A 25,434-nucleotide genomic window follows, 5' to 3' on the forward strand; every position below is an offset into this window, starting at 1 on the left:
AGTCTAGGTACTTGCATTTTAATGTTTGTTGACATTAAAAAAAAAATCTTTTACATTGTGATACAACAGTGTATAATACTTGTGTGTGATGGTATGAATACAAGAGAGACAAAAAAGTAAAACCGCTCGATGCACATTTAAGTACTGTATTTGGACAATTTTTCCTGTAGATGCCACCACAATAGATTTCGGAAAGACGCTTAATGAACGTGCTTAGATGTTTGGTGGCAGCCGGTGGGGCCGCGGGTGCAGAATGGCAGCCAAGCTTCCGCCACCAGCTGTGACTGTGGAGTCAATGAATAATTTGTACGATGGTAAAAGAAAAGCGCTACTCCATAGAAGTGTCACGCGCATTTGATCATTATTCTGATTGCCTCAAGATGGTGGCAAATCACATTTTCATTAGACAGAGAAAAGGCCTGAATAAATGAAGCCCCCCCACCACACACACACACTTCAACTTAATTGCTTGACTCTGATTTCAGAGAATAATCTAAGATAAGACGCAAAAAAAAAAAAAAAAGTCCAAATCTCAAGTGTGGAGTCCATGGATGTCACCAAATTGTGAGTTTCCCGCTCTTTGGTTGCTCGCCAATCACAGCTATGGACAATTTTGAGTCCAGCCTGCCTATTTTTGGAATATTGGGAGGAAGTACTGAGAGAACATCCAAACTTCACATCCATTTGATCTAAAATTTGATGGCTTTTCCTAAAGTGACCAAATATACGTGAAAGTGAAATTATTTTATGTCATTCTCTTATGCAAATGCAACTAAGTTGGTGTACCTTGAGGGTGTTTCAGATCTAATTTGACCTATAGCCACTGAAATGCTATTAATACCCGTGTCATAACAAAAAATGGTGGGAATTTTGAAACGGTCAAATTGCAAATGTCATGAATGTATTTGTGTGTGTGTGTGTGTGTGTGTGGGGGGTTGGGGGGGGGGGTGACAGTGTTCCACAGGGAACCTGAAACTATCCGTAGAAGTGCCTGAAATTCCATCGATTTTGTACAGAGTCCGGGAGAAACACGCACTTGTTGGTCTTTGAGTACCGGAATATCAAAACAGTGAAAGAATAAAATAGCAAAATATGTTTAAGAGAAGGAAAAGAAATTATACAGATACTGTATTAGCGTGTGCTTTACCAAAGGCTCGGGAATAACAGAGCATAGTAAAAATAAAGTATCATTTTATTCATGTGATAACAGCGTCATGTAAAACAAAACAAGATTTTTTTTAAACATACATACAATTTAGCTATTTTTTTCAAGGCACCATTTTCAAAAAGTTATTGATGATTTCAAATTTTAGGCAATCGTAACTGACGGAAATTGCTGATGGTCCACTGAAAAACTCTTCTTAGATAACGGTGAAGATCAATAATTTGCTGAAGCCCCCCTGAAATTGGCCTAGCTACGCCACCGGTTATATCGGCACATTGGCATTTTGATTTCCGTCTCCATGACACCCCTTAGTAAGGGAGATTAAAAAAAAATCAGTAACATGTATCATGTTCCATTTGCGGACTAAGACAACCAAAAAGAGCTACGTATGGTTGTGGAAAAAGCAGTACTATAACCACAAAGGAACTGGGAGTCCCGTTCCATTTTTTTTTGTTGTTGCTTTTGTTAAATGTTACGTATTGATTGCCTATGCAACGACTTTGATGAAAATCGATTGAGAAATGAGCAAGTTACAACATAATTCCAATATCCCTGCATTGCCTTCGATGGGCACGTTGACCTTTCCAACATGGCCGCCACGTAGTCACGTCTAGTGTTAACACGTATGACTGTGAGATGAACTTCCACTAAAATTCATGCAGGGGAGGACAGTAACTCCCACAAGTGCTCATTGCGCTCATGTTCCACACCACTCGTCCTCCTGCGGTTCGGAGTGGTTACGGTCGTACACATCAGTCCCGTTGTGGTAGCCCGACAGGTTGGTAATGAGAGTGAGCGGAAGGTCTATGTGGTGCTCCGTCACGCCGATGACTGCGCTTTCGTCTGCGGATCGATTAAGGAAATGACTGTTGGCCACTACACAGGATTAAAAAACGGTGATTTATAATCCTTTTACATGTGGTGTTTATTACCCAAATTGAGCAGAGTAAACTGGCAGGCTTCTGTCGCGTCGCTCTTTTGGCACTGATCAAAAGTTTTGTCGGTCTGCGGGGGAGGTCCGAGCAAACTCACAGGGAGGGTCCTCGTCATGTCAGGGGGAAAGTTTGGCCTGGCTGTAAACACACCACACGTGCACAGTTTAATTCAGGGAGATTTTTTTTTTTTTTTTGAAATTATGATGTGTTCAATAAATTCATTTCTACATCGATCTCTGACCAAATTCACTTGAATCGCACCATTGCAGCGTTCTGCCTAGGACGTAAAAAGTGAAAAGTGGTCAATTGAAATTGACTTTCTGAAACCAAATTGAACGTTGTCACTTTTTGTCAATCAACACACCATGTGACCATTTGGTGATACCCCACAGAGGTGGGAAAAAATACTACCACAGTCCTTAAGTAGATACAGTACAGAAAGAATACTTGTGTTTAAAAAAAAAAAAAATCATCCACTTAAACAAAAGCAACGAAATGTACATTGATAATGGACCCAAGTACAAAAGTTTTTGTTTTTTTTTTCCCAATTCTACTGTCAATTATAACTTTTACCTGTTTTCAGAACTTGGCCAAAACAACACACCTGTACACACATTTCTTCAAACACACTAACTCCCCTATTTATTTACTTTCGTAGTGTTCCTCAACTCCTTTGAGAAGAAGAAGAAGAAGAAACTTCTCAGGTTGGACGTGGCCTTATGCCATTTTTTAACAAAGCAAAGTCTGAGTCAACCACGAATTGGCCAAATTTTAAAATCACCTCAGTTAAGAGTAGAAGCTGCTTCACACGCTCCCCCCACCCCCACGCACACGTAAACTGTATTACGTCCGTCATTTCCATTTACACGCGAAATGTTAATTGAAACAAACTGCGGCACACGTAGGAGTCGTTATGAGTCAACTGCCGGTCATACGTGCGTCACATGACTGCAGCGTTATCGCAATCAGGTTGAAAATATGCTCGATGTGGTTTCCGTTTTCAGTTCATGTTGGTGGCTTGTGCATGAGCAGAAATAAATGACGCTTTCAAAGTCAACAAGCGGACGCCACGACTGCTCTGGAATGTCTGCCTTCTAAAATAAGAAAGAATGAATATACAGTACATGCACTTTAATGCATTTTCATTTTTAACCTTATTCGGCGTTTTTGTTATTTTTAAACTACTGTGTAGTGCACATTCACAATAAAGGAAGCAGTGAGAGGATGTCGGGAGCAGGAAAGCACCAGACCCTAAGTGGAAGGTTTTAAAAGAAGCAAGCGTATGAAATATTGCGTCGACGCACCCATTTTGTGTGATTTGCGTTTGGCCGTCCAGCACATCAGCCCTAAAACAACAAGTACGATCAGCACAGTCAGCACAAAGCCCAGCCACAAGCCTGCAGGTAAAAGCCACGGGCAGTCTGCAAAAAACAAAGACAACACAGTACTCTTAGTTAGCTCTTGGGAATATGCTCTTAAATCCAAATTTGGATCATAAATTCATAAAAGTGTGGTGCCTTGGGACAGAGGCCGTTTTTCGTCTTGAGATATGAGCAAAATTGTGATTCGGAATCCCACGGCTAGAAGAGGGAAGAGCACTTCAGTATGGGGCCACCATCAGCTCACATTGGTTTCCTTGCAGTGAAAGAACAAGACCAGTTGGTGGCGGTCATGCGCCATTAAACTGGTTTGCGTTTGCGAGGAGTCACAATGAATTAGTCCCTCGTATTTTGCGCTTGCAGTTTCCGTGTTTGCAGGTTAGGCACAAACTAAATGTTATTCTCGTGTTTTTAAATGGTATACGGTTGTTGAATGCATTTAAGAAAGATAAAATACTACAGTTCGTAATGTCACCAAAAACATGAAAGACAAAATAATAACCATACAGACAATGTTTTAACTAACATTTTAACATTATTAACTGCCATGCTTTCAATATGAAGACAAAAAAAGACACTTTTATTTAACTTTGTGAACTACCCTCTGTTAAGAATGCTCCTAATAATAGTAATAAGTAATAAATAAATAATGAATGAATAAATAAATAGATAAACATATAAATAAATAATTTTTAAAAAAGTAATAGTGTGTAATAAGTGTCCCGAAAAAGCTACACACACACACACACACACACACACACACACGTATCTGATGCTGAGATGAGGCATTTTAGTAAGATCTCGTATGATGTCAAATGGCAAAGAAAAGGCCACGTCATCGGGAAGATAATAAATCAACTTCCTTCCTGGCCCCAGCACAGAGAGAGAGAAAGAGATTGGAAAATGTCAGCGCATATCAAAATGTCACCCACCAGATTTGAACTCCCCACAGATGGCGTCGGCCGTCGAGGTTCCTGCCGTTTTCAGCACTCGACCCAAGTCCTCACATCTGTCAGCAACAAGGCACAATGTCAAAGAAATGTCTTCGTATCGTCTCTGGTTAAATGCTCCAAAGAAACAAAATTTTTCCAGGCAAAATTTCATCTTGTGGCATATAAAAAACACGTGGAAAATTCCACTGTCCCAGTGCGCGACCCATCAAATCCCAATGTTCTTTTTCTGAATATGCAGTGCGTTATGGTGTATTACTGACCATTGGTTGTCTGCTGCAAAATACTGGTAGTTTTAAAATTAGAGCAACTTTCAGCGCCAACAAAGAAATTGGAACGGATTGTGTTGGGTTTTGGAGGTTCCATCAGTGGTGATGGTCAACAGAAGGACAAAAAAATGAAAGAAAGAAAATTAAATGTGAAAATATAAATGAGACCATTGGAAAATCCATCCAGCCGTCCCTTTTTCCACTCGGCCTATCCTCACTAGGGTCACGGGACAATTACAAAATCGATGAGATATGAAGTAATACAGTGGAGTCACTTCAGACAACACCCTTTGAGACTCGCCCAGAGCAGCAGACTAGGAGAACCTCGACACCAGATCCAATTTTAGACAGACTGAGGGAGAAAATGCCCACTCCTTGGCCAATGACAAACCCTGAAGACAGAACACACAAAAGATGTCGGACCTGGTGTGTGTTTGGCAGGGCGAGTGGGAGTCAAACACGTTGCTGTAAGTTCCATTTACACACGGAGCGCAGATGGTATCGTTGGCCTTGCTAGCTGTGAGAAAATACAATATATTTTCACATGTGGAAATAGAACTCAACGGTTACGCAAGATTCCGGTCAGCCTACTTTGAACTTTGACCCCTGAGCCCGAAGGGCAGGAGGTCGCGGGCAGGCAGTGGTCACAGGCATGCCCGTTGCAGTAGAAGCCCGACACACACTTGCAGACTGTGTCCTGGTCTGCCTTGCACTCCTTCTCCGTCATCTGGTTGTCGCCTGCAGCACAGGAAGCAAGACAGGCTCAGTCTAAGGACGTTTTACACTTTGGATCATAATCGTTCGTATTTTGGTTTCAACGCAATTGTTGACAACCGGGTCAATAAACGATAAAGTCTTCTTGAATGTACCGGGGAAGCAGTGGCGGTGCCGTGGGATGCCTCTCGACGTCGATCATCAACGCCGGCGGACTGATAAAAAAACTTTCTGCAATCCACACCGGTCCAAAACAACGGGCGGTCCGTGTAGGATGTGTCCCTTCAGAATCCAGTCACTTCGTCTGAGTCTGAGTGTCTGGCATACAGCTTGTTGTGTTCTCATTTTGTATCAGTGTGTTTGGGCTCTTTGTCCCGTTCGGATTAATCGTCGAAAGTTCATCGGCGACTGCGGTTCTCCTTGCCCGCGTTAATTTTTTTCACATCAATTACGTAGGTGTGTAGCTGAAACAGGCTTGGAAGTTAAATTTTGCCTCTCAACATATAGCGAAATCAAAAAAAAAAAATCATCAAGTGATAACTCATAGTAACGAACTATATTATACATACATTTAAATGAACCAATCAGACATATTGGAGTTTTTGCTTCTGCACTGTATAAAGATTAAAAAAGGGTCTGCTATGTGTGCCCAACAGCAATGAAGGTAAAATTAGAAGTCGGGTGAACTCGCATTGTTTTTCAGTATTGAACCAGATTGCTGATAAACGTGGATTAATTCTCCCGTGGAAACAACTAGATGATGAAGAATTTCTTGTGCTGCTTCTATTGAGTGAACAAAGAAATTTGATTTCAGGTCTTTTTTTCGTGGCTTTCGTTCACGAGTGGGCCAATATTTTATGTTGCATGTTCCCATTTAATAGTTTTGTTGTTGGCCATGGACTCTTTTTAAAAGACAATCAATCAGAAGTTACTTAGTCAATTACTCAGTAGTTGAGTCATTAGTTAACGAAAGGCTGGACAATATAAGTGATGGTTTTTTTGGGGGGGTCTGGCTTGAAAGGGACCAAGGATGAGGTAGATTTGACAGATTGGGGAAATGATTCCACTGAATTGTGGCTAAAAATGCAAATACACATTCACCTTGTGATTTTGGGTTTGTGCACGAGATTGTTGAAATGCCAAGATACAGGAAGTGGATCGGCGAGGTCATGTGGGGGAATAAGGGACGAGTAGCTCAGTGATGAAGGTCATGAAATGCTTCATAGATAATTAAAAAGATCTTCTGGTTGATTCAGAATTATACTTGAAGCAAGCAACCTCCTTCTGGTTCGTGTTCTAACCAGGAAAAGACAAAGGTGTGTATTTTATTGCTTAAGGGACAAAGCGGTCAAAATAGATCTTATTCTAGGAACATTTCATTACTGAAGCAAGCGGACTGGACAAGTTTGGAAATATCATGATCAAATGTCATGGATTGGTGTAAGATGATTGCGAGAGTCTTTGATGTGGGTTTTATATTCTAGTGAAGTGGACCAATAAACTGAGTAGAGTAGCACAAGTTAGTCGATTTCTAGACCAACAAAAAGAGTCATCCAATCTTTGGTTGCTGTTAAACACTTAAAGAGGGCAGTGAGTTGATTAAAGTTATTGTGTTTAGCAGAAAAATGGATCTGGCTATCATCAGCAAAAAAAAAAAAAAAAATCGTATGATATGATCGTATGAAAGCTGCTGAACAAATGACTGAGAGGGACATGTGTAATGAAAACAGTATCTGACCAAGGACGGAGCCCTGAGGGACACCACTTTGGAGGAGAGCTAGGGTTAAGTCGTGATGTTTTACAAGGACACAGACACACACAAAATCTCTTTGCTAAATAAGAGTGATACCAGTTTAACAAAAAATTTAAATGTTTTAAATGTAACGCTTGTATTGGCTATTGGGTATCATTAGAGTGCAAGATTGTGACTTACTTGCACTACACAACTTGCACAGAAGACAGCTCGTGAGGTGATTTCTAGTGGCCGTGTAGCGTTCCCGTCCGCAGTCGTCGCACTGAGTCTGCCTGGAGTGGTCGCAGTCGGCTCGCACAAATTTTCCTGGCCGGGGTGAACACAGGGCGGCGAAAAGCGAGCGTGAGAAGACCCAGTCGGACAGATGGCGCGTGATCTCAAACTGACCTGCTGGGCAGCGATCGCAGCATCTCCCAGCTTTACTCAAGTACATATCCTTAGCGTCGCACTTGGCTCGATCCATTTCTACTCAGATATCCACACGGGTTGTCCTCAAAACTTGCCCTCGGTCGCGCAGTTAAAAGTGCATCCCTCCTCAGTGACGTGCGACTGCAAATGAACAAGTTTCCCACCTCACCTTCGTCATCCCACACAGTGGAAACCCCCCCCCCTGTCCTCAGATGTCTCATTCACTTTTTTTTTGCCCTCCCCCCCATTTCCTTCCTGCTCCTATCTACCCCCAAACCCTTCTCCCCCATTCTTTGTTGACGTGGTGCAACCTGCAAGTGTTTCCGCCACTGCTGCAGGACCCGAGAGATATTGTTAATGTTGGCTGCGTTGAGACAATGAGACGCTACTACACCCTTTTCCTTTCCCGCCATCATCGCCCATTGTGTCCACTGCACCTTTGTCCCAAAGACACAGGACTGTTCCTTTTGTCTTCCCCATCATCCATCTCACACAAACTATAAAAAGACATCAAATTGGCTGCCTCTGTGCTGTGTATAAGAAAAGGAAGGCGACACAAGACAGAGAAAATGAATCAATGAGAAAAGGAAAGGTTTATTTCAAGAACCTCTTTTGTATTGTTCATTATTTGTTTCTAAAATATGTAAAATGTTTGACGGTAAATGCTGAAAAGATGCTCAAAGACTAAGAACAATACAGTAAGACTGAATTCAAGTGTTAAACCCGTTTGCGCCATCTCTGTTGTCTGTATTATTAGGGCAGAGGTAAAAACTAGCCAAATTACACACATAGGCTTGGGTATATACATACTTTCTGCCGTGAGTCGGCCCTCCCCCACAATATAAGTATTGAGCACCATTGTTTCATCGATGGCCATCGTTGCAAAAAGTTACTCACTTCGTTGTAACTAAGTTACTTTGGCCAATTCTAACGCAACTTGAAAAAAATGCATCTTCCCTAAAGTGTTATGCTACGCACCGTGTTCTGAGCAAGACTGCAAATTCAACAGCTTCACAGCAAATTGGCCAGCTACTGGTAGCATATAGTAGTAGTAGTAGTAGTCATAGTGTCATGAGCCAGGCTGAACCACAGCCAAGAGGGGCATGGCCACTGCTCGGGGCAGTGACAGGTGTCATAGTTTGTCTCCTAGTCATCAGACTTCGCTGCATGTCTTTTGGATCTTGCTTAGCCTAGCGTTTTATGTACCTTAGCTTTCTCGGACCGCTTACACCATGTATGACATCAACTTTGAATAGAACTACACCTAACATCATGTCCTCGTCTCGGAGTTCCGCATTTGGGTCCAGCCCCGCACTGGAGGTTCGTGACACATAGTAGTAGTAGTCGTGGTCATAGTCTTAGAGGTAGTAGTAGTAATTGCTTGTGGCTTTGGTGACGGATGTCTAATACTCCACAGCCTTGTTTCATGTGTAGATCCACACAACGGAGACACTTCGGGGAAAGTTTTGTCTTGTTCGGTGTTGCTGTGTGTGTGGCAATGTTAAGTGATTACTGAACAGAGGGGCTCCGCCGGTAGTTGATTATACACACTTGAGTTCATATTTGTACAAACATATTTGAATGACACACCCATATGGTCCAACAACCTTGGCAACCCGGTTATATTTATCATGATTTTCATAGGTGTGAAGTCTCATTTCATATATTTGGTGTTGTTTTTCTGCTGCATACTGTATGTACCCTGTGGTGGCACGATGGACGACTGATTAGCAAGTTTGCGTCGGAGTTCTGAGGGTCGGGGTTAAAATCCTGGCCCCGCCTGCACCGTTTTTTTCCGGGTACTCTGGGTTCAATCTGGGTTAAAATCTTTCATGGTGGTATTTTTCAATGCATGTATGCATTGATTAGCCGCCGACCTGTTCAGGGGATACCCCCGCAGCCAGCTCCAGCACGCCTCCGAATTATCAGAGTCATTCTCAAGTGTTGTACTTTCAGTTTGAATGTAAAGTGATCATTTGGTGGTATTGGCTGTGCGAACGGGGGAAATTTTGTGTCACTCACGTTGAGGGCAGCCAAATATTGACAGCAGACTTTGACATTGGCGCCGCTTGGGGACAAAAGCCCTGGGGGACGAGCGCTATCGTAACAGATCACAGAATGGACAAGATGTCTTGTATTACTCGGTGAGTTGCAGCTCTTGTTATAAATGGATCAAAAATAGCCATTCGTGTACTGTATGTTTTTCTATGGACCAGAAGCTAACGTGGCCTCGCTTCAACAAACAGATCCAACTGTCTCTTGCCTTCTAGTTGTCTGTTTTTATTGGCCTTTAAATCCTGGCAACAGTTCACTCCGGACCCTCCGATGCAGGGCCAAATCCAGTCCCCCGGGTACCCCAAACCCTACCCACCCAACCTAAGGAAGCAGTGGGACCTGAGTGTGCCTGAGGGTTTCCAGCTGCACCTCACCTTCACCCACCTGGACATCGAGGAGTCTCCGGACTGCCGCTACGACGCCCTTACAGTCAGAACTGAAGTTTTAAACTCAAACCTAGCCGTCAACAAAACAGCTTGTTTATTCGTACACTGCTTTGTGTCTGACATCAGTGTTTTCAATGTCAACTATCAATAGATTTTTTACGGCAACAGGATCCTGGGGAAGTTTTGTGGCTATGAAAATTCTACTGACGAGCAGACAGCTGTCTTGTCTCCAGGAAATAGACTCACCCTGGTGTTCCAAACGAATGGCAGCAACACAAAAGGACAGAATGTGGGCTTCTCTGCTAACTACCGCGCTACAGGTAGCGCTTTTGTCTTTCCTTATTGCTACTCTTCCTCATCACTCTCCCTAGTCTTTGCTCAAATGAGAGGTTTTGTGTCAAGTAAGGGATACCAGTCGGTGCCATACAGTACTCCCACTCAAAGCATTTTGTGCTTCTCTCCAAGCACGTGTTTCCTCTCCCTTGTCCTTTGCCAGTATCCTGCGGCAGGGGGATATTTAACGAGCCAATGGGGTACCTGTCCAGCCCACGATATCCCCGCTCGCCCCCCCATGCAGTATCCTGCCAGTATGTCATCTCCGTGAAAACTGGCTTCACAGTCACTCTCAAATTCTCGGACTACTTCCACATCGAAAGCAACGTGACTGCGCAAGATCTCACCTGTCCTCATCATTGGCTTCAGGTAAGCGCAGCCACGAAGGTTCCGTTCCTATTGGTTGGCTGCTTTTGAACTAGTTCTTCCTCTTGGCTTTGTGAGGTGACAATCCCTGGCGCTGAGCCCTGGAAGCTGTGCGGTGGGAGGAGCCCAGGCGTGATAGCCACAAACTCCAGCCGGGTCACTCTGGACTATCACACGGATGAAAAAGACCTGAGTAACGGCTGGAGACTGGAATACAGCACACACAGTGGGTGGATTCGTGAGGAACTCCACTCGAGTCCTCAACGGATGGTGACCTTTTATTTTAATTTGTGGGGTCCCCAGGGGTCAGGTGTCCACATCCTGGTGCGGTCGCTAACGGAATTGTTCCTTCTTTCCTGACAAACTTCTTCTACGGGGATTATGTATTTGTGCATTGTAACCCAGGACACAGGTTGATGATGGTATACACACACACACACACACACACACACACACACACACAGAATTTTCATGTACGTATCATCCAGATTACAATGTGAGTTATGTTTGCATGTCATGTGACATATACTGTGGTCATTTTCACAAATTGACCGTAGTCAAGTTCTGCAGGCGATCAGGAACGGCTCCAATGTAAAGTCGAGAATTTCTTTGTCAGGATGGTCAAGAGATGGAGAGTTTCTCGACAAAGTGCCAAAAAAATGGACAGTGGCATCGCCGCCTGCCAGAATGCCAATGTATGCGAAAGAAAAAAAACTGTATCGAGCCCGAATACTAATTGCCTGATGAATTGATTATGGGCTTGTTCTGCTGTCTTCCTGCAGTAATCCGTTGTAAAGAACCAGAACCATTGCAGAACGGATGGGTGAAGTACTTGTCTGGTTCACGGAATGAGTACCTGTCTGTTATCCAGTATGGCTGTATTTCAACTTTCCACTTTCACCATGGTGGCGATAATGGTGAGACGCTTACACGTCATGATAAATGTTATTTGCTGTACATTGCACAAATTAATGAGATGCATACAAGAGCTGGATAAAAAGTGCACCTTAACAAAAGAGAATTACTTTTGCCATGCACCGACAAACTGTACCGATATGATTCCTTATTTCTACGGGTATACAAACCTCAATTCCTTTATGCTCACCATTTTTCTGACCAGCTAACTCGTTCTGTATGTCCCCCAGTTACATTCACGTGTCAAGCAGACGGCCAGTGGAGGTCAAATACGGCAAATGTTGTCACGCCTTTATGCAGTCCAGGTGCTGTCTTCTTTTTTTGTTATTAAGAAGAAACTCCATCAATACATCCACTTTTTATATTGATGATCCTCTTCAGGGTCACAAGTGAGATGGATTTATTCAATTTCACTCAATTGTTCCCAAAATGATTTGTTACAAGCGACGTCTCTTTGTTCGACTTTCTATGCAGGGATGAGAATTTTCCGCGGATTCGCGGAACTCCGAGTTTTTTTCAGTTGAAAATGTCATTTTTGTGAAACGTGTAAATTTGTTGAGAAAATTTCAGGAGGGGGGGTACGGCTTGACGCGGAGTCGAGGCTGTGATCAAGATCGGCCGCCAGCATCTATCTGCAACGCTCATCATGAAATTAGTCACAGCTGTGATAGGGGAAAACGGCATTGCTACCTGTTTATGGCATTGCTATCTGTATAATAACGACAACATTCCAATTTCTGGCAGCATTTTTGAGGTATTTCATCGATATTTTCACTCCGATGTTAACATTTCATAGAGAAGCATTCTGTTTACTACGGCATAGTTATAATTTAGACATAGGTACGCATGTGTTATTGAGCGGTCTGCACGTTTGCCAGTATGGCGAAAGTCTTGGACCGAAAAGATGAAGATCGTGCCAGGGAAATTGATAAAAACCACGGGGTAAAAAACTGTTTCAGATGGGCGTGGCTTGAAAAAGTGTAACCATGCAGATAGGAACGAAAACGGTATCAAACATGTCTAAACGAACAAAATGCTCTTTTACAAGATCAGGGGTGTCAAACTCATTTTTTTTCGCGTGCCAGATTGTACTTGCGGTTTCCCTCAAAGGGCCGTTATGGCTGTGAAACGATAAATATCTTTAACCGCCTCATCATATTTACACATGAAATCAAGGGTAATGGGTTTTTCCAACTATTGTTGTTTGCTAACACAAAAATGCTTGTAATATCTTACTGTTATCATTTATACAATTTGAAATTTTGGTACAGATTTGAACAAAAAAAATCAGGAAAGTTGATACACATGATTGGCCTCCGCGTGTCACTTAAAATCCTGCGGCAGGCCAGATGTGGCCCCCGGGCCTTCAGTTTGATACCTGTGTACTAGATGATAGAAGATACACGCTGTAAATAACCTGTGTATCCTCTTTCTGTGACTTTTTTTTTGCGTTGCTGTGCTGTGGGATGTTTTTCAAATGGAAAATAAGTGCGTTGGGTCAATAAAAGTTGGAAAATGCTGACACGGTACTGTCCAATTAAATTGATCCCGAAATTTGAAGGCAATCGCTTACGTTTAACCAAAACATTATATGAAAGAAACTTTATTTCTGGAGCACTTTTCACCCAATGATATCCACCTTCAAGTGCTTTACATTGTTAAAATACCCGATAACTTCCCTATCGTTTTAATCTCTAAATTGTGTCATTTTGTTGTTGTTGTCCAGCGTGTGGGCGGCCTACCGCGTCTGTCCTTGCCCGTCAGAGCAACGTGACGAGCGGCACTGCTCCCAAAGGCGCCCTTCCATGGCAAGCGGTGCTGAGGGTCCACGGAAGCAGAGCGGCCGCCATGGTGATCGGCGACCGCTGGCTCATGACGACCGCGCACAGCCTCGTTCACAGTGGACGTCTGGAGGAGCCGGAAAATGTGCAGGTGAAGCGGGGTACACGCCGGTGGTGCCAAGTAACAAAGAACAAATACAAATGCTGTACTACTCTTTGCTTCAATAACTTTGGCACATTACATTTGCTAAACTCTCCATGGGTGTTTTTAAGATAATTGTCTGACGTTCCCAGGAGAAGCATTTGTGGAGAAATGTGTCTTGTGCCAGGCTAAAATTTCGCAGCTCCGCACTTTCCGAAAATTGACGTCATCTGTAAAGCATATATACGTGACTGTATTTTTCACTTTTAAATATTTTAGCAATTTTTTTGTTACTCAATTTGCAATGTTAGTACAGTTTAGTGTTGTGAAGACAATTGACCCCTCCGTACAGGGCACTTAACCACGCCTCCTGAAGTGACGTCACGCCACGTGCGCTCACGTAAGACAAACAGTAAAAATGGCAAATACAATACAATACATTCTGAACTGAGACAGACTCTATGCTTCTGATTTCATTCAAATCAACGATATATTATAGATTCTAAATACAATACATTCTTAACTGAAAGAGACGCCATGCTTCTGATTTCATTCAATCATTCACACGTAGCAATGTTATGCTAGCGGAGAACGTCTCATTCATTTATACGAGACGTGTATTAAAAATCTAATTTAGGGCATATCTTCGTGCAAACAGTCTGGTTAAGCTTCGGCCGCGAGCCAGCAAGAAAGCGACACGTTTGTGCAGTCCGATCATCACTAAATATCGCTCAACAAAGAATAAGTGTGTCAATCGTTCACACGTAGCTGTGTTATGCTAGCGGAGAACGTCTCATTCACTTATACGAGACATGTATTAAAAATCAAATTTAGGGCATATCTTCGTGCAAACACCGTCTGGTTAAGCTTCTGGCCGCGAGCCAGCAAGAAATCAATACGTTTGTGCAGTCCAATCATCGCTAAATATCGCTCAACAAAGAATAAGTGTGTCAATCGTTCACACGCAGCAGTGTTATGCTAGCGGAGAACGTCTCATTCATTTATACGAGACGTGTATTAAAAATCGAATTTAGGGCATATCTTCGTGCAAACACAGTCTGGTTAAGCTTCTGGCCGCGAGCCAGCAAGAAATTAATACGTTTGTGCAGTCCGATCATCGCTAAATATCGCTCAACAAAGAATAAGTGTGTCAATCGTTCACACGTAGCAATGTTATGCTAGCGGAGAACGTCTCATTCATTTATAAGAGACGTGTATTAAAAATCAAATTTAGGGCATATCTTCGTGCAAACACAGTCTGGTTAAGCTTCGGTCGGGAGCCAGCAAGAAATCAATACGTTTGTGCAGTCCGATCATCGCTAAATATTGCTCAACAAAGAATAAGTGTGTCAATCGTTCACACGTAGCTGTGTTATGCTAGCGAAGAACTTCGAATTCATTTATACGAGACATGTATTGAAAATCAAATATAGGGCATACCTTCGTGCAAACATATGTGTTCCGGTTGATATTAGATGGATTTAGTTGATGATGCGGTCTTCCACAAAGTTTGATCCATCTGAGGCATTTTTCGTACTGGGTCTTCGGTTTTGGAAAGGGTACGAATCGAACTCCACCAACTAGCCTTTCAGGATACCTGTCGTCACTATTACAAAGTCCGTGACTACACCTCTTAACCATAGTTTTTGTTAAATAACCCAAATACGCGATAAAACGCTAACTAAACCTATACTGGACCATTCAATGTTGTCAGAGAAAATGGCGGGAGCAAAAACGGGCTTTGGTCTATGCAGATCTCTGGCCTCTGATTGGTCAGTGACGTGGATTGCGCAATATCCACGGAGGGGTTAATTGTTTTGATAACTAGATATTGTTAGCTAACGTTAGCTTGCGCTTTAACAACGTGGATAATATAACATATTTTTCCCTCCTGTCCAAAATATTTTTTTCCAAAGGTATTGTACATAATTGGGGGAGGGGTGGGGTAGAAAAACAAATGTTATCTTTTCATTTTCATTGTTAAATAAAATTTAAATACAGTATGTACAGACTACTTCTACAAGTACAGTACAGGAGTTGAATCACAGTAAGCAACACCTTTTCTCCATGGTGCGTCAAATTTAGAAGACATACTGTTTTTTTTACTTTCGCACAACAGGCACATCAGGGGAAAAAATAAAAAAGGCATGGCTCCATAATCGCCCAGGATAATTTTTCAGAGATCTCTGACAATTGATCCGAAAAGGGGCGAAAATGCTCCAATTCATCCCGATGATCGTATGTGTGTACCCGGCTTAAGACAAGTGACGCATTTCCACGTTGATCGGATGTTTCTTTTGCCTTTGGTGTTGGCCATCCGTAGATTTATGTGGGCCACACGGACATCGCCTCCATGCTCGGCACGCCCGTGTCCCCCGCGTCGTTGCACGTCCATCCTGGCTACAACAACGCCGACGGGCTGAACTTCGACAACGACATTGCCTTGATCAGACTGGAGGAAGCGCTCACCTTCAGCGCATCTCTCATGCCGATATGCTTGCCCACAGATGACGCCCTGTACCACAGCGACAAAGTGGGGTAAAGCGTCGCTTCCTTTTTTGACCTCTTCTTTTCAACCTCTACCAGTCACCAGTGGGGATGACAGTGAACCCTTGCTATTCGAAAATAGCCAAAATTGGGAACCTCCCTCGAAAACATGACCCTTAACAAATAACAAAAGTAAAAATAATTTAAATATGGAGGTTGCACATCGGTGTACACCCTATTCTAACGGAGATATGTGTTTACAATAGAGCTCGTGCACTTACGTCATCAAATCACGTCACTGGCCGGAAGTGTCGGTCAAGCGAAGCATTCTTCAATGCTAAGTCTATTGGAGACGACGTGAAAATACGTCTTATGGTACGACGGCCAGAGTTTTGTCCAATACCGTGAAACGTTTAGAAGGTGATAATAAACGAAGGTACGTGGAAAAAAGAGAGACATTTGGCAGAGAGGACCCATATTCAATGCCAAAGTCGATGTTTTCGCCGATGAGAAATTGGACAGATAACCCGCGGCGCTTGTCTTGGACAACTGGATCTACACATGGATCTGGTGAATAAGTCGTCGAGATTTACACGGAAGAGTTTGAAAGCGTAGAAAAATCTGGACCCATACAAATATGTCGTTGCTGGATCTGTTCTCAACGGGGACACGACTCGTGAACACGGAAGTGTGTTCGGCTACACGTTAACCTTTGCCGAAATTCATTGATCTTTTCAGCTAGTATCCAATACAAATACCAATATTTAAATAAATGACCCCTGGTTTTGCACAAACTCGCATTCATTACAGAGAACAAGCGAGTTGGCTCCTCCCTAGCGTTTCCCAAGAAGTACTTATAATACCACGTTGGCTCATTTGAGAACAATGCGTTAAAAAATATAAAACGGAGTCGGCTCCTCCGTACACGAACCGTGTTGCAGCCACACGTTAACCTACGTAAACCTCTGTGTGACTGATGGTTTATTTTCTCTTTTCAAATACGCATTGGACTCATTTGAGAACAATGCATATTAAAAAAAAAACAAAAACATCTGTTGGGGAGAGGTTGGCCGCAACACGCTTTCGTGTATGTTGGAGACGACTGTCATTTTTTTTTAATACGCATTTTTCTCAAATGAGGCAACTTAACATTATAAATATTTCTTGGTAATTTGAGATTGAGAAGAATAATTCCTACCTGAAGTGAAGCGATCGCTACACAGTCGTGTGTATTTGGTTGGGCACGATCCATCCTGTTTAATTGCCGAAATCCATCGATATTTTCTTGTCTTTTCATCTGGTATTCTGTAGAATAATCTCTTTGAAAATATGTCTCGTCTGTTGTGACAACCAAGGGCACAACAAGTCTTAGGCATTGTGTATATTCTGCTGCGGTTCAATGTCCCCCACACTGTCGACCAGCTCTTTTTGACCGGCAATATGGCGCCGTGAAAATGGTGACGTCACGTACACGAGCTCCATATACCACTCACATTCCGACCACCCTCCATTCAAACTCCTTCACATTTGCCCAAAATAAATTCAAGATGTTCAAATAAACTTCTTAAGATTGTTTGAAAATCTGTAATCTTCAATCATGCCGCTGTACGGCACCAAGCTGGCCTGCCGCCACCTGGTGCCAGCGCGAGCTTCTCGTCCGCTAACATGGCGCATTAGAAGGAGCCGGGTGGCATCTTAGGGCATTGCTGAAAGTGTGAGTAGGTGAGGTTTTCAGTCAATACTTATTACTTAAATTCTCTGGAAAATTTTCAAATCAGTGGGGTTTCACTGCACACTTTCTTTTCTGCAGATCTACAACAATTTGCTGATTTGTGTTTTTTTTCTTCTAGAGTGATTTCAGGCTCCGTCATGACATTGCAAAGAGGGAGACGTGTATTGGTAAATAAGCAGATGTACTCGCACTTACCCGTGGTCGGCCAGGACACGTGCCAGAGTTCAATCAGCACGTGGTCGACATTGCGAAGGGTCCGCGTCCCAACCTTGACAGACAACATGTTCTGTGCCGGACCTCAGGAAGTCGGGCTTGTGTTTTGCTATGGTTTCGGAGGATCGCCCTTCGCTGTCTATGACAATGCATCCTACTGGGCTGCGGGCATCGTCAGCTGGGGCACGGGCTGCGGTGAACCCGGGACTTATGAGGTCTTTACCAAAGTTATCAACTACGTGGACTGGATCAGAAAAACAATTCAGGACAACAATTGATCCGACTTCACAAATGTTGATACGGTGCTATTAGACACCAATGATAGACAAATTAAAGCAAAAGATGAGAGCCAGCTGTGTCACCATTTGTTAAAAGTATATTTTCCCCTTTTACTGTACACACAAAGGCTGCACAGCTCAGATCAAAGCAAGAGGGGGCGCTGTAGCCCTCCAACTGTGAGTTCACTCAAACCCACGACCTCTGAACTTTAAGGCAGATTTCCTGACCAGTTATGCCACCATTCCACCCTCAACACAAATTAAGAGTTATAAATATTGATACTTCAAAAGTGCATAGGACAAGTACAGTAGATAGACAAGTACACTTTGTATGCAAATATGTTGAAGGAAGTTTCTTTCGGCTTGTCCCGTTAGGCGTCGCCATAGCGTAACATCTCAGATGAACGCTCATATTTGTTTGGTATCGTTTTTACGCCGGGCCCGTCCTGACGCAACCCCTCTTGGAGTAAAAGTAAGTTTCTTTCAGCTTGTCCCTTTCGGGGAAGTATATATTTGAAATAAATGTAAAATAAATTAGTAACTACTGTGATAATTAATGTAAATTTCTTGAACACAAACAGTATATTAAGTGTTAGAAAACAGAAGTAACAGTAGAATCAGTAATTCCTGTATTGTGTAATTGTTTAAATCACAAATGTTGATAATTTTGCTAACAATATTAATAGAACGCTTATGGCTTTCCGATTAAATATTCATCTGCTTCCCATTATTTTGCGTGAAAATAAAAAAGTGAGGTAAAGCACTCCAGTATAAAGAAACTGTAAAAGTGGGAGGTGCTGGTCTCCATAGTAACCACGCACCTCCCCACGTGCGCCTCCATTTCCCTCTTCATTTATTTATTATTTTCACGCCGACACAAGTGAGAGGGACACTGCCGCAAGTGCCGGGGTGCTCCTTCTCCTCTTCTGGTTTGTCATTATTACTGTACTGGTCTTCAATATCGCCTTATGTAATTTAAAATTGCGGCTCAAATGTACTGTAGTGCGACTGCGTCCGCCTAATCATAGATGTAGTTTGGTGAAATCAAGTGAAAGTGAAAGTACGATTTTCCTTGTGCTCTTGCTTACCACGAATAGACGCCATGAAGTTGACGGGAATCATTTTGTGTGGCTTCTTCGCAACATGCGCGTGTGGTAAGATTTTTTTTTTTTTTAACTCGTCGAACTACATAGTCAGTACTTCTGACGTTCCGAGGTGCAAAGAATGTGAATGATTAAAGTGGCCACCAGAGGGAGACCTTTGACTGGGCAACCGCTCAGAGCCGTACTGAGCCTAACCCTGTGATATCCATCCATCCATTTTCTTTGCCGCTGATGCTCACGAGTGTCGCGGGGAGTGCTGGAGCCTATCTCAGCTGTCAACGGGCAGGAGGCGGGGTACACCCTGAACTGGTTGCCTGCCATTCGCAGGGCACATCGAGACAAACAGCCCCACTCACAATCACACCTCGGGGCAATTTAGAGTGTCCAATTAATGTTGCATGTTTTTTTGGGATGTGGGAGGAAGACCACGCAGGCACGGAGAGAACATGCAAACTCCACACAGGCGAGGATCAAACCTGGGTCCTCAGAACTGTGAGGCCAGTGCTTTACCACCGTGCTGCCACCCTATAATATATACATTTTTAATTTAGATCAATCCAAGATATCTTCATGTCCCTCTTCAAATATCTTAAATTAAGTTTTATTCAGACAATCTCAAATTGTATCTGTTAGTCAAATTATGACCGTTCAAAATGGTGGTATAGATATTTCAAACTGGAGTTTACATAGAACCTACCCACAATGCAGCAGCAGATATTTGTAACTTACTCGCAGATCTCTGCACCTGAATGGGAGTTATAGTATCTCCAACGAGCAATCCCAAACACACGAACTGCCAAAATGACATCATTTGTCCGAGGCAAAATGTTGCTACAGGTGTCCGGAATGCAGTTTTGACCTGTCTGTCGTTTTGACTGGTCACAATTACGTTACGGATATCTTCAATGAAAATGTCCACCAATAAAATTACAGCCAGTCAGCAAGAGGTTGTTGATACTTACAATGTTAATTCCAGATAGTTAAATTTACATTTTTAAATGTCTCCTTTAGTTCTTCTTTTCTGTTATGTGTTTCACACGATGTGCAGCCTCTGGGGTGGCAGACATAGTTCTGTCCTGCAAGTTCGTGGAGAACTCGTTGGGACAGCACGCCTTGACTTGGACTCCGGCCACCCTCATCTTGAGAGAAGTCATCATCGGTTCCGATGAAAGCCTTGAAGCGCTCACTCCATTTGTCCCGCCGCCCAACGTGGATCCACGTGTCATTATATTGGAGTCCAAAGGTTCTTCCCACCACCCCTGCCCCTTTTAGTGTTTTCCAATCCAAAAAATGTCACCCGTGCTTTGAGTGTCCCTCGTCCGTCTTTTGCAGCGTCATCCTTCGAGATTCCCAACGCGGCCGTTCTGCTACATGCGAACTGCAACGAGCAGGAGGTGATGTGCGAAATAAGCAGCTACACTCGCCACGGCTCGAAGGAAGGCTTGGGACCTGACGATTTCCTGGTGTCCATCGTTGTGGAGGGTGGTGCTTTCAGCACTTTGTTGATCCTGCGTGTCATACCACTGGTCAAGGACCAATCGGGCCTGATCCATGATGTACTGGGACTCTCTCTGACCCAGGATGGAATGCTGCTGACTGAGGGTAAAACACAGTCTTTGCGTGTTTGTGTGTAAAAGGACAGACAGATGTTTACATTGTGTATACCATTGGAAAGACAGATGTTTACAGTTGTCAATGATTTTTGTGGACTTTGACTTCTTGCACTTAAGCAATTCAGTTGTCTACACCCCGCAGTTTGAACGACTACTAGCACAATGCATTTAAAGGTGATGAGAGGAGCCGTTTTGATTGGACAAATCTGAAGTCAGCTGTCGGATCAATCCTCTTTCTATGCAAAGTTACACTACACGCTGTGCAAAATTAACAAAAGTCACGAGACTGGATCCCAATGACTTTCCAGGAAGCAGAACTTGAAACAATAGAAACACACTTCAAGCTGAGTCAAAGGCATTTGTTGCTTTCTGTCTCCTCAGTGTCCTTCCTGGTGTTTTCCACTTTCAAGTCCCTAACTGCACCGCTGAGAGGTTTCTGCCTCCTCAATTGCGGCTTCAGGCATCAGGACGTGTCGCCCGATGAAGAAGTGAACATCGAGTGGTACCAGCAGGATCGGGGACGAGGGCAGAAAGTCGTCAAGATGGTGACGAGGCTGAACGATCCGGAAGGCAGCGCGGTGTGTAAGTGCGGCGTCGACACGGTCGACCGTTTGATGAGAAGCGACGGCGCTGTGTTGACGATGGCGATGATTCCTGTTCGCCAGTCCATCCGGGGAGCGGCCAGTTGAGCAACAACGCCGTGCAAGTTGTGAGCGAGGGCAACGCCTCTGTGACACTCAACAACCTGAAGGTTACGGATGAGGGTGCCTACATCTGCTCCGTCACTGTCGGACCTTTCCGGGGTCAGCAGGTGGTTAAACTCCACGTGGCTCGTAAGTTTCACCCAAACATCACTCGGCTCACAGCTGCGGCGTCAACGTCAGATTTGCATGTCATGTGAACGGACAGACAGAAGTTAACCACGTCGGTGTATTTGAATTCCAAAACAGGTGTTCACGTTATGCGCATATAGATGTTTAGATTGTGGGGTCAATTTTGTCGAGTGCGCATCTTCATTTTCGTGCAAGCGCAACACTGGCTGCGAGATGGCAGAGGCCGTTCGTTTCGAGGTCTTCGTGCCAGAAAGTCAACTCTAACGCGATATTAGTGAATTTGATGGGTGTACGTACAAGCAGATATACGTGCGTGATTATTTGCGGCACTTTTAAAAGGTATGCAATAACTTGCTTCGATTGGAAATGGTTGAACTCAACTGCGGTGATGCCCACACCAGGGCAGACATTGGTGGTAGGCCGGTCCGAGTACCAAAACAGGATCCAGCCCATCTCCACAGACAGATACACAAGCTCTGCGGACGTGTGGGCTAGCTCGCATGTATTCCGTTCATACTGTAAATATGTCTGCAGTGGACATTGAACCCTCTAAATTATTGTAGCAAGTGAACATATTTAATAACGTTGTCTTATGCCACATCACAACATCAGCTTTTTTTTAACCTTACCTGTCAATCACAATTTCAATTGCCATTTCAGTCAAATTAATTGATTTTGAAATTCCATGGGTTATGGCTTCGTCTTTATTGAACAAATTATACAGACGGGCGGAAGTTGATATTTTGTGCGTCTGTGTACAGTGTATTGAAATTCTACATTCCTCTCTTTTGTGGTTCTTTGCAGAACCACCAAGTGTTTCACTTTCCAAGAAGAAGCTAATTTTGAAGGGAAATACAGCACAAACTCTAAGCTGCCATTGTAGTCAATACTACCCTCTAGAGGCTCAGGTGGGTCACAGCAGGGGTTCTGCCTTTTTCACGAATGAAAGGTCAAGTGTCATCCCTATAAACATTCTAAAATAGATTAAATGAAAAATACATATGACATTATTCAATTAAATGTCCATACAAAAAAATAAATATGAGCGGAGAACGCATCATCCATGCGCAAAGTTGCGGAAGTGTCATTTGACATGCAAGCGGTCGCCATATTGGCTGCATCTACTGTGCATCACCATGGACATTCGCCATTGAAAACACGTTGTGGCCCCCACTATGGGAAACTCCCCTTCAGACACGGAAGCTCTTTTCGAAGAAGAGAACGTCACACAATCGAGTGAAGTGTCCGGGGCAATATTACCCTATTGTTTCAAGTCATATTTAGATGATATGCGGATCACTTCTAACTAACAACAGACTGCCAGACAGTATGTATGAACCAGCCAGAGCCCGACGCGGAAGCTGTCCGACGCGCACATCGACACATTTAGCACCCCTGTGATACGTACGCTGATCTTTTGTTACGTTATGAGAGACGGATTACGTGGTCGCCCCCAAACTTTCATTTTTTTCAGTAGCTGTATACACACCTACCTGTCATTTGGAACCCACGAAGCTCTCGGCCTTTACGCCCGTGCAATCCATTTTTCACAACGAACCAGGCCTCTTTGTAACTCATGAAGAATGAATCCATCCTCCCGAGCATTCGAGCAATATCCAGGAATACAACGAGCCGGCATTTTGGCTAACAGGAAGGAACAACGAGCTATCTTCCTGCAGGTAAAACTAATAGAAACAAATGAGTCTGCTTGAGCGCGCTACTGCCTCCAACGTCACTTCTGGCTTCTTGTCGAAAACAAATCCCTCGAGAGGATTTTCATGGCGGGAATTACAAAAAGCCATATACGTCAAAATCATGTTTTGTGGTGAAAAAAAACGATGGGTCCATACCGGCTGCCGTTTTTTTCATTAATAACATACTAAAAATCATCCATTTCATGACAGTTGACCTTTAAGTTAAGGTACCACCGTAAAACAGCCGCAGAAGCGACTTTCATGCTGGGTTCTCCTTCAGGTGGAGTGGCTGTCACAAGCGCCGACGGACGAGAAGCCCTTGGCCTTCCCCGATCAGGGCTCGCTGTCCAGCCACCGCAAGCACGGCGACGGCACATACTCGCTGTCGTCCCACCTCGTCGTGCCACCCGGCGTCGCCCCGGGAACCCGAATCACCTGCAGGGTGTCCCACACGGCTCTGGACGCTCCTGTTTCCGTCAGTGTGCTGGTCGAACACCTGGATGCAGGTACTGACTCGATCATAAAAACCGACACTCTGAACACTGCTATGATACCTCTTCGTGGACACATAAGTACTATTTGTCATTTTTCAGATGATTACTTGTGGGTGTTGTCAATCCTGGGCATCACTGTGCTGTTCTTCTACCAACTCATCAGATAGACACTATTTATTTATTTCTATTTTTTAATTAAAGCGGGTCCTTTACTGATTTATTTTGAAGTGGTGCCTGAAGATATTTTGTGAGCATTTACAGATACAAGCCAATGAGTGCTACACCACTACACAACTCAACACACTTCACCAAAAAAAAAAAAAAAAACATCCTTACAAAACTGGTTTCAAGGCAATGCCACTCGTTGCTGAACTTCACTGTCAAACGAAACATCAAACAAAAATTGATTTTAACCCTGGGTGTTTAAAACAACTACATAGTTTCGGCTAGCCTAAATTGAAATAAAAATGTTTAAAAACGTACAACATTTCCAAGGGAACTTTCATTCATTTCTTTTATTGGCATCAGCAAAATTGACAAGCATGCACTTATTCTTGCGAGCATTTTCACCTCTCGCTTGCATTGTCCGTGTAAACCACAAAACTTGTTTAGTTCCAAATGACAGCGTTTCGCTATATAATGAGATTGTTTGTTAGCTAGGAGGAAATGCACGTGGTCGTCGTTTTTAACGTGATCCATTCACAATTAGTCTTCAAAGAAGAAAAAATGAGCATCTTGTCTATCGAAACAACCCCTCTGCACAAAAATATCCCGAAAGTTACTGTCGAGCCAAACATGGCGGATGCTTGTCAGAATGGCTACGTGATGTTAGCGGGTCGGAGTGCCCGACGTTTGGCACGTGTGAGTAGTTCTACGGGATCGGGAGGACCTTAAACGCACGGGGGAGGGGGGGGGTCGTTGAACCCACCGACGAGAGGCTGGAAGAGGGGAATAAAACAACGGATGCAGGAGTGGCGCTTTTAGGACGGGTGAAAAAAATGCTGTGGGCACGTTTGCCATGGAAACCGGAAACAAATCTCATCTCGACTGATTTTTGCCTTCGTGTCGGAGTGACCGGACCCCAGCGAAAGCCGGATTGGGCCACTCTTGTGACTGCATTTGAAAATCAAATGTGCATGGAAAAGATGTAAAAACTTCATTTTAATAATAAAATGGTCCATGCTAATCCGTAAAAGCTTCATTATTTATGGTTAATTTACCGAGGACTGTACATTACCGTTTGAAAGTTTGGAAGTCGCTTAGTGCCTATCTTTCAAAAATATCAGTATTTCTTGATTTTTAAGTCATACCAAACTTTTTAATATTTGTGTACAGTATATGTTTTTTTAATTTTACAATTAAAATACTTATTTACAATAAATCAATTACCATTATTGAATGAAATTAATGAATCAAAATAACAAAATGACGACATT

At 43.4% G+C, this 25,434-nt stretch overlaps 3 protein-coding genes across 7 annotated transcripts; 2 read left to right on the forward strand and 1 right to left on the reverse strand.

The window, feature by feature from the left end:
- Positions 1-517: 517 nt before the first annotated feature.
- LOC133500730 (tumor necrosis factor receptor superfamily member 5) lies at positions 518-10,815 on the reverse strand. Of its 3 annotated transcripts, none has more exons than XM_061819819.1 (8): positions 10,695-10,815; positions 7,346-7,471; positions 5,290-5,436; positions 5,122-5,215; positions 4,412-4,488; positions 3,405-3,521; positions 2,098-2,238; positions 518-2,008 (listed from the first exon to the last, which is right to left on the reverse strand). In XM_061819819.1, exons 1-8 carry the CDS (start codon positions 10,705-10,707, stop codon positions 1,863-1,865), a joined length of 861 nt encoding a protein of 286 aa, XP_061675803.1. In that variant the 5' UTR covers positions 10,708-10,815; the 3' UTR covers positions 518-1,862. The 3 variants fall into 3 exon arrangements, with proteins under 3 accessions (XP_061675803.1, XP_061675802.1, XP_061675801.1); XM_061819818.1 differs by lacking the exon at positions 10,695-10,815 and adding an exon at positions 7,553-7,734; XM_061819817.1 differs by lacking the exon at positions 10,695-10,815 and having other exon boundaries at positions 7,346-7,734.
- Positions 8,129-18,263, forward strand: c1s.2 (complement component 1, s subcomponent .2). Its single transcript, XM_061819738.1, has 11 exons — positions 8,129-10,057; positions 10,166-10,334; positions 10,511-10,716; positions 10,792-10,939; positions 11,017-11,135; positions 11,330-11,408; positions 11,496-11,630; positions 11,859-11,933; positions 13,355-13,560; positions 15,875-16,089; positions 17,889-18,263. The coding sequence occupies exons 1-11, from the start codon at positions 9,899-9,901 to the stop codon at positions 18,259-18,261; spliced, it is 1,884 nt and encodes a 627-aa protein (XP_061675722.1). The 5' UTR covers positions 8,129-9,898; the 3' UTR covers positions 18,262-18,263.
- Positions 18,264-18,599: 336 nt separating this feature from the next.
- Positions 18,600-25,174, forward strand: tapbpl (TAP binding protein like). Of its 3 annotated transcripts, none has more exons than XM_061819802.1 (9): positions 18,600-18,733; positions 19,359-19,415; positions 20,413-20,607; positions 20,697-20,966; positions 21,359-21,559; positions 21,643-21,810; positions 22,615-22,718; positions 23,785-24,010; positions 24,098-25,174. In XM_061819802.1, the coding sequence occupies exons 2-9, from the start codon at positions 19,364-19,366 to the stop codon at positions 24,163-24,165; spliced, it is 1,284 nt and encodes a 427-aa protein (XP_061675786.1). In that variant the 5' UTR covers positions 18,600-18,733; positions 19,359-19,363; the 3' UTR covers positions 24,166-25,174. The 3 variants fall into 3 exon arrangements, with proteins under 3 accessions (XP_061675786.1, XP_061675785.1, XP_061675784.1); XM_061819801.1 differs by lacking the exon at positions 18,600-18,733 and adding an exon at positions 18,766-19,190 and having other exon boundaries at positions 24,098-25,172; XM_061819800.1 differs by lacking the exon at positions 18,600-18,733 and having other exon boundaries at positions 18,766-19,415; positions 24,098-25,173.
- Positions 25,175-25,434: the final 260 nt, after the last annotated feature.

Source organism: Syngnathoides biaculeatus, chromosome 5, assembly GCF_019802595.1.
Source record: "Syngnathoides biaculeatus isolate LvHL_M chromosome 5, ASM1980259v1, whole genome shotgun sequence".
Classification (NCBI taxonomy): domain Eukaryota; kingdom Metazoa; phylum Chordata; class Actinopteri; order Syngnathiformes; family Syngnathidae; genus Syngnathoides; species Syngnathoides biaculeatus.

What these genes read in the sequence shown, in the direction of transcription:
- LOC133500730 (XM_061819817.1), bottom strand. Translation starts at nt 7,628, where the DNA reads ATGGATCGAGCCAAGTGCGACGCTAAGGATATGTACTTGAGTAAAGCT. An exon ending in CCCTGCCAAACACACACCAG is followed by an intron (nt 4,489 to 5,121) that starts GTCCGACATCTT and finishes TGTTGCTGACAG; the next exon opens with ATGTGAGGACTTGGGTCGAG. An exon ending in CTGTGGGGAGTTCAAATCTG is followed by an intron (nt 3,522 to 4,411) that starts GTGGGTGACATT and finishes TGTTTTTTGCAG; the next exon opens with ACTGCCCGTGGCTTTTACCT.
- c1s.2 (XM_061819738.1), top strand. Translation starts at nt 9,899, where the DNA reads ATGCAGGGCCAAATCCAGTCCCCCGGGTACCCCAAACCCTACCCACCC. An exon ending in CAGGACACAGGTTGATGATG is followed by an intron (nt 11,136 to 11,329) that starts GTATACACACAC and finishes TTTCTTTGTCAG; the next exon opens with GATGGTCAAGAGATGGAGAG. An exon ending in CACGCCTTTATGCAGTCCAG is followed by an intron (nt 11,934 to 13,354) that starts GTGCTGTCTTCT and finishes GTTGTTGTCCAG; the next exon opens with CGTGTGGGCGGCCTACCGCG.
- tapbpl (XM_061819802.1), top strand. Translation starts at nt 19,364, where the DNA reads ATGAAGTTGACGGGAATCATTTTGTGTGGCTTCTTCGCAACATGCGCG. An exon ending in ACTACCCTCTAGAGGCTCAG is followed by an intron (nt 22,719 to 23,784) that starts GTGGGTCACAGC and finishes GTTCTCCTTCAG; the next exon opens with GTGGAGTGGCTGTCACAAGC. An exon ending in GGTCGAACACCTGGATGCAG is followed by an intron (nt 24,011 to 24,097) that starts GTACTGACTCGA and finishes GTCATTTTTCAG; the next exon opens with ATGATTACTTGTGGGTGTTG.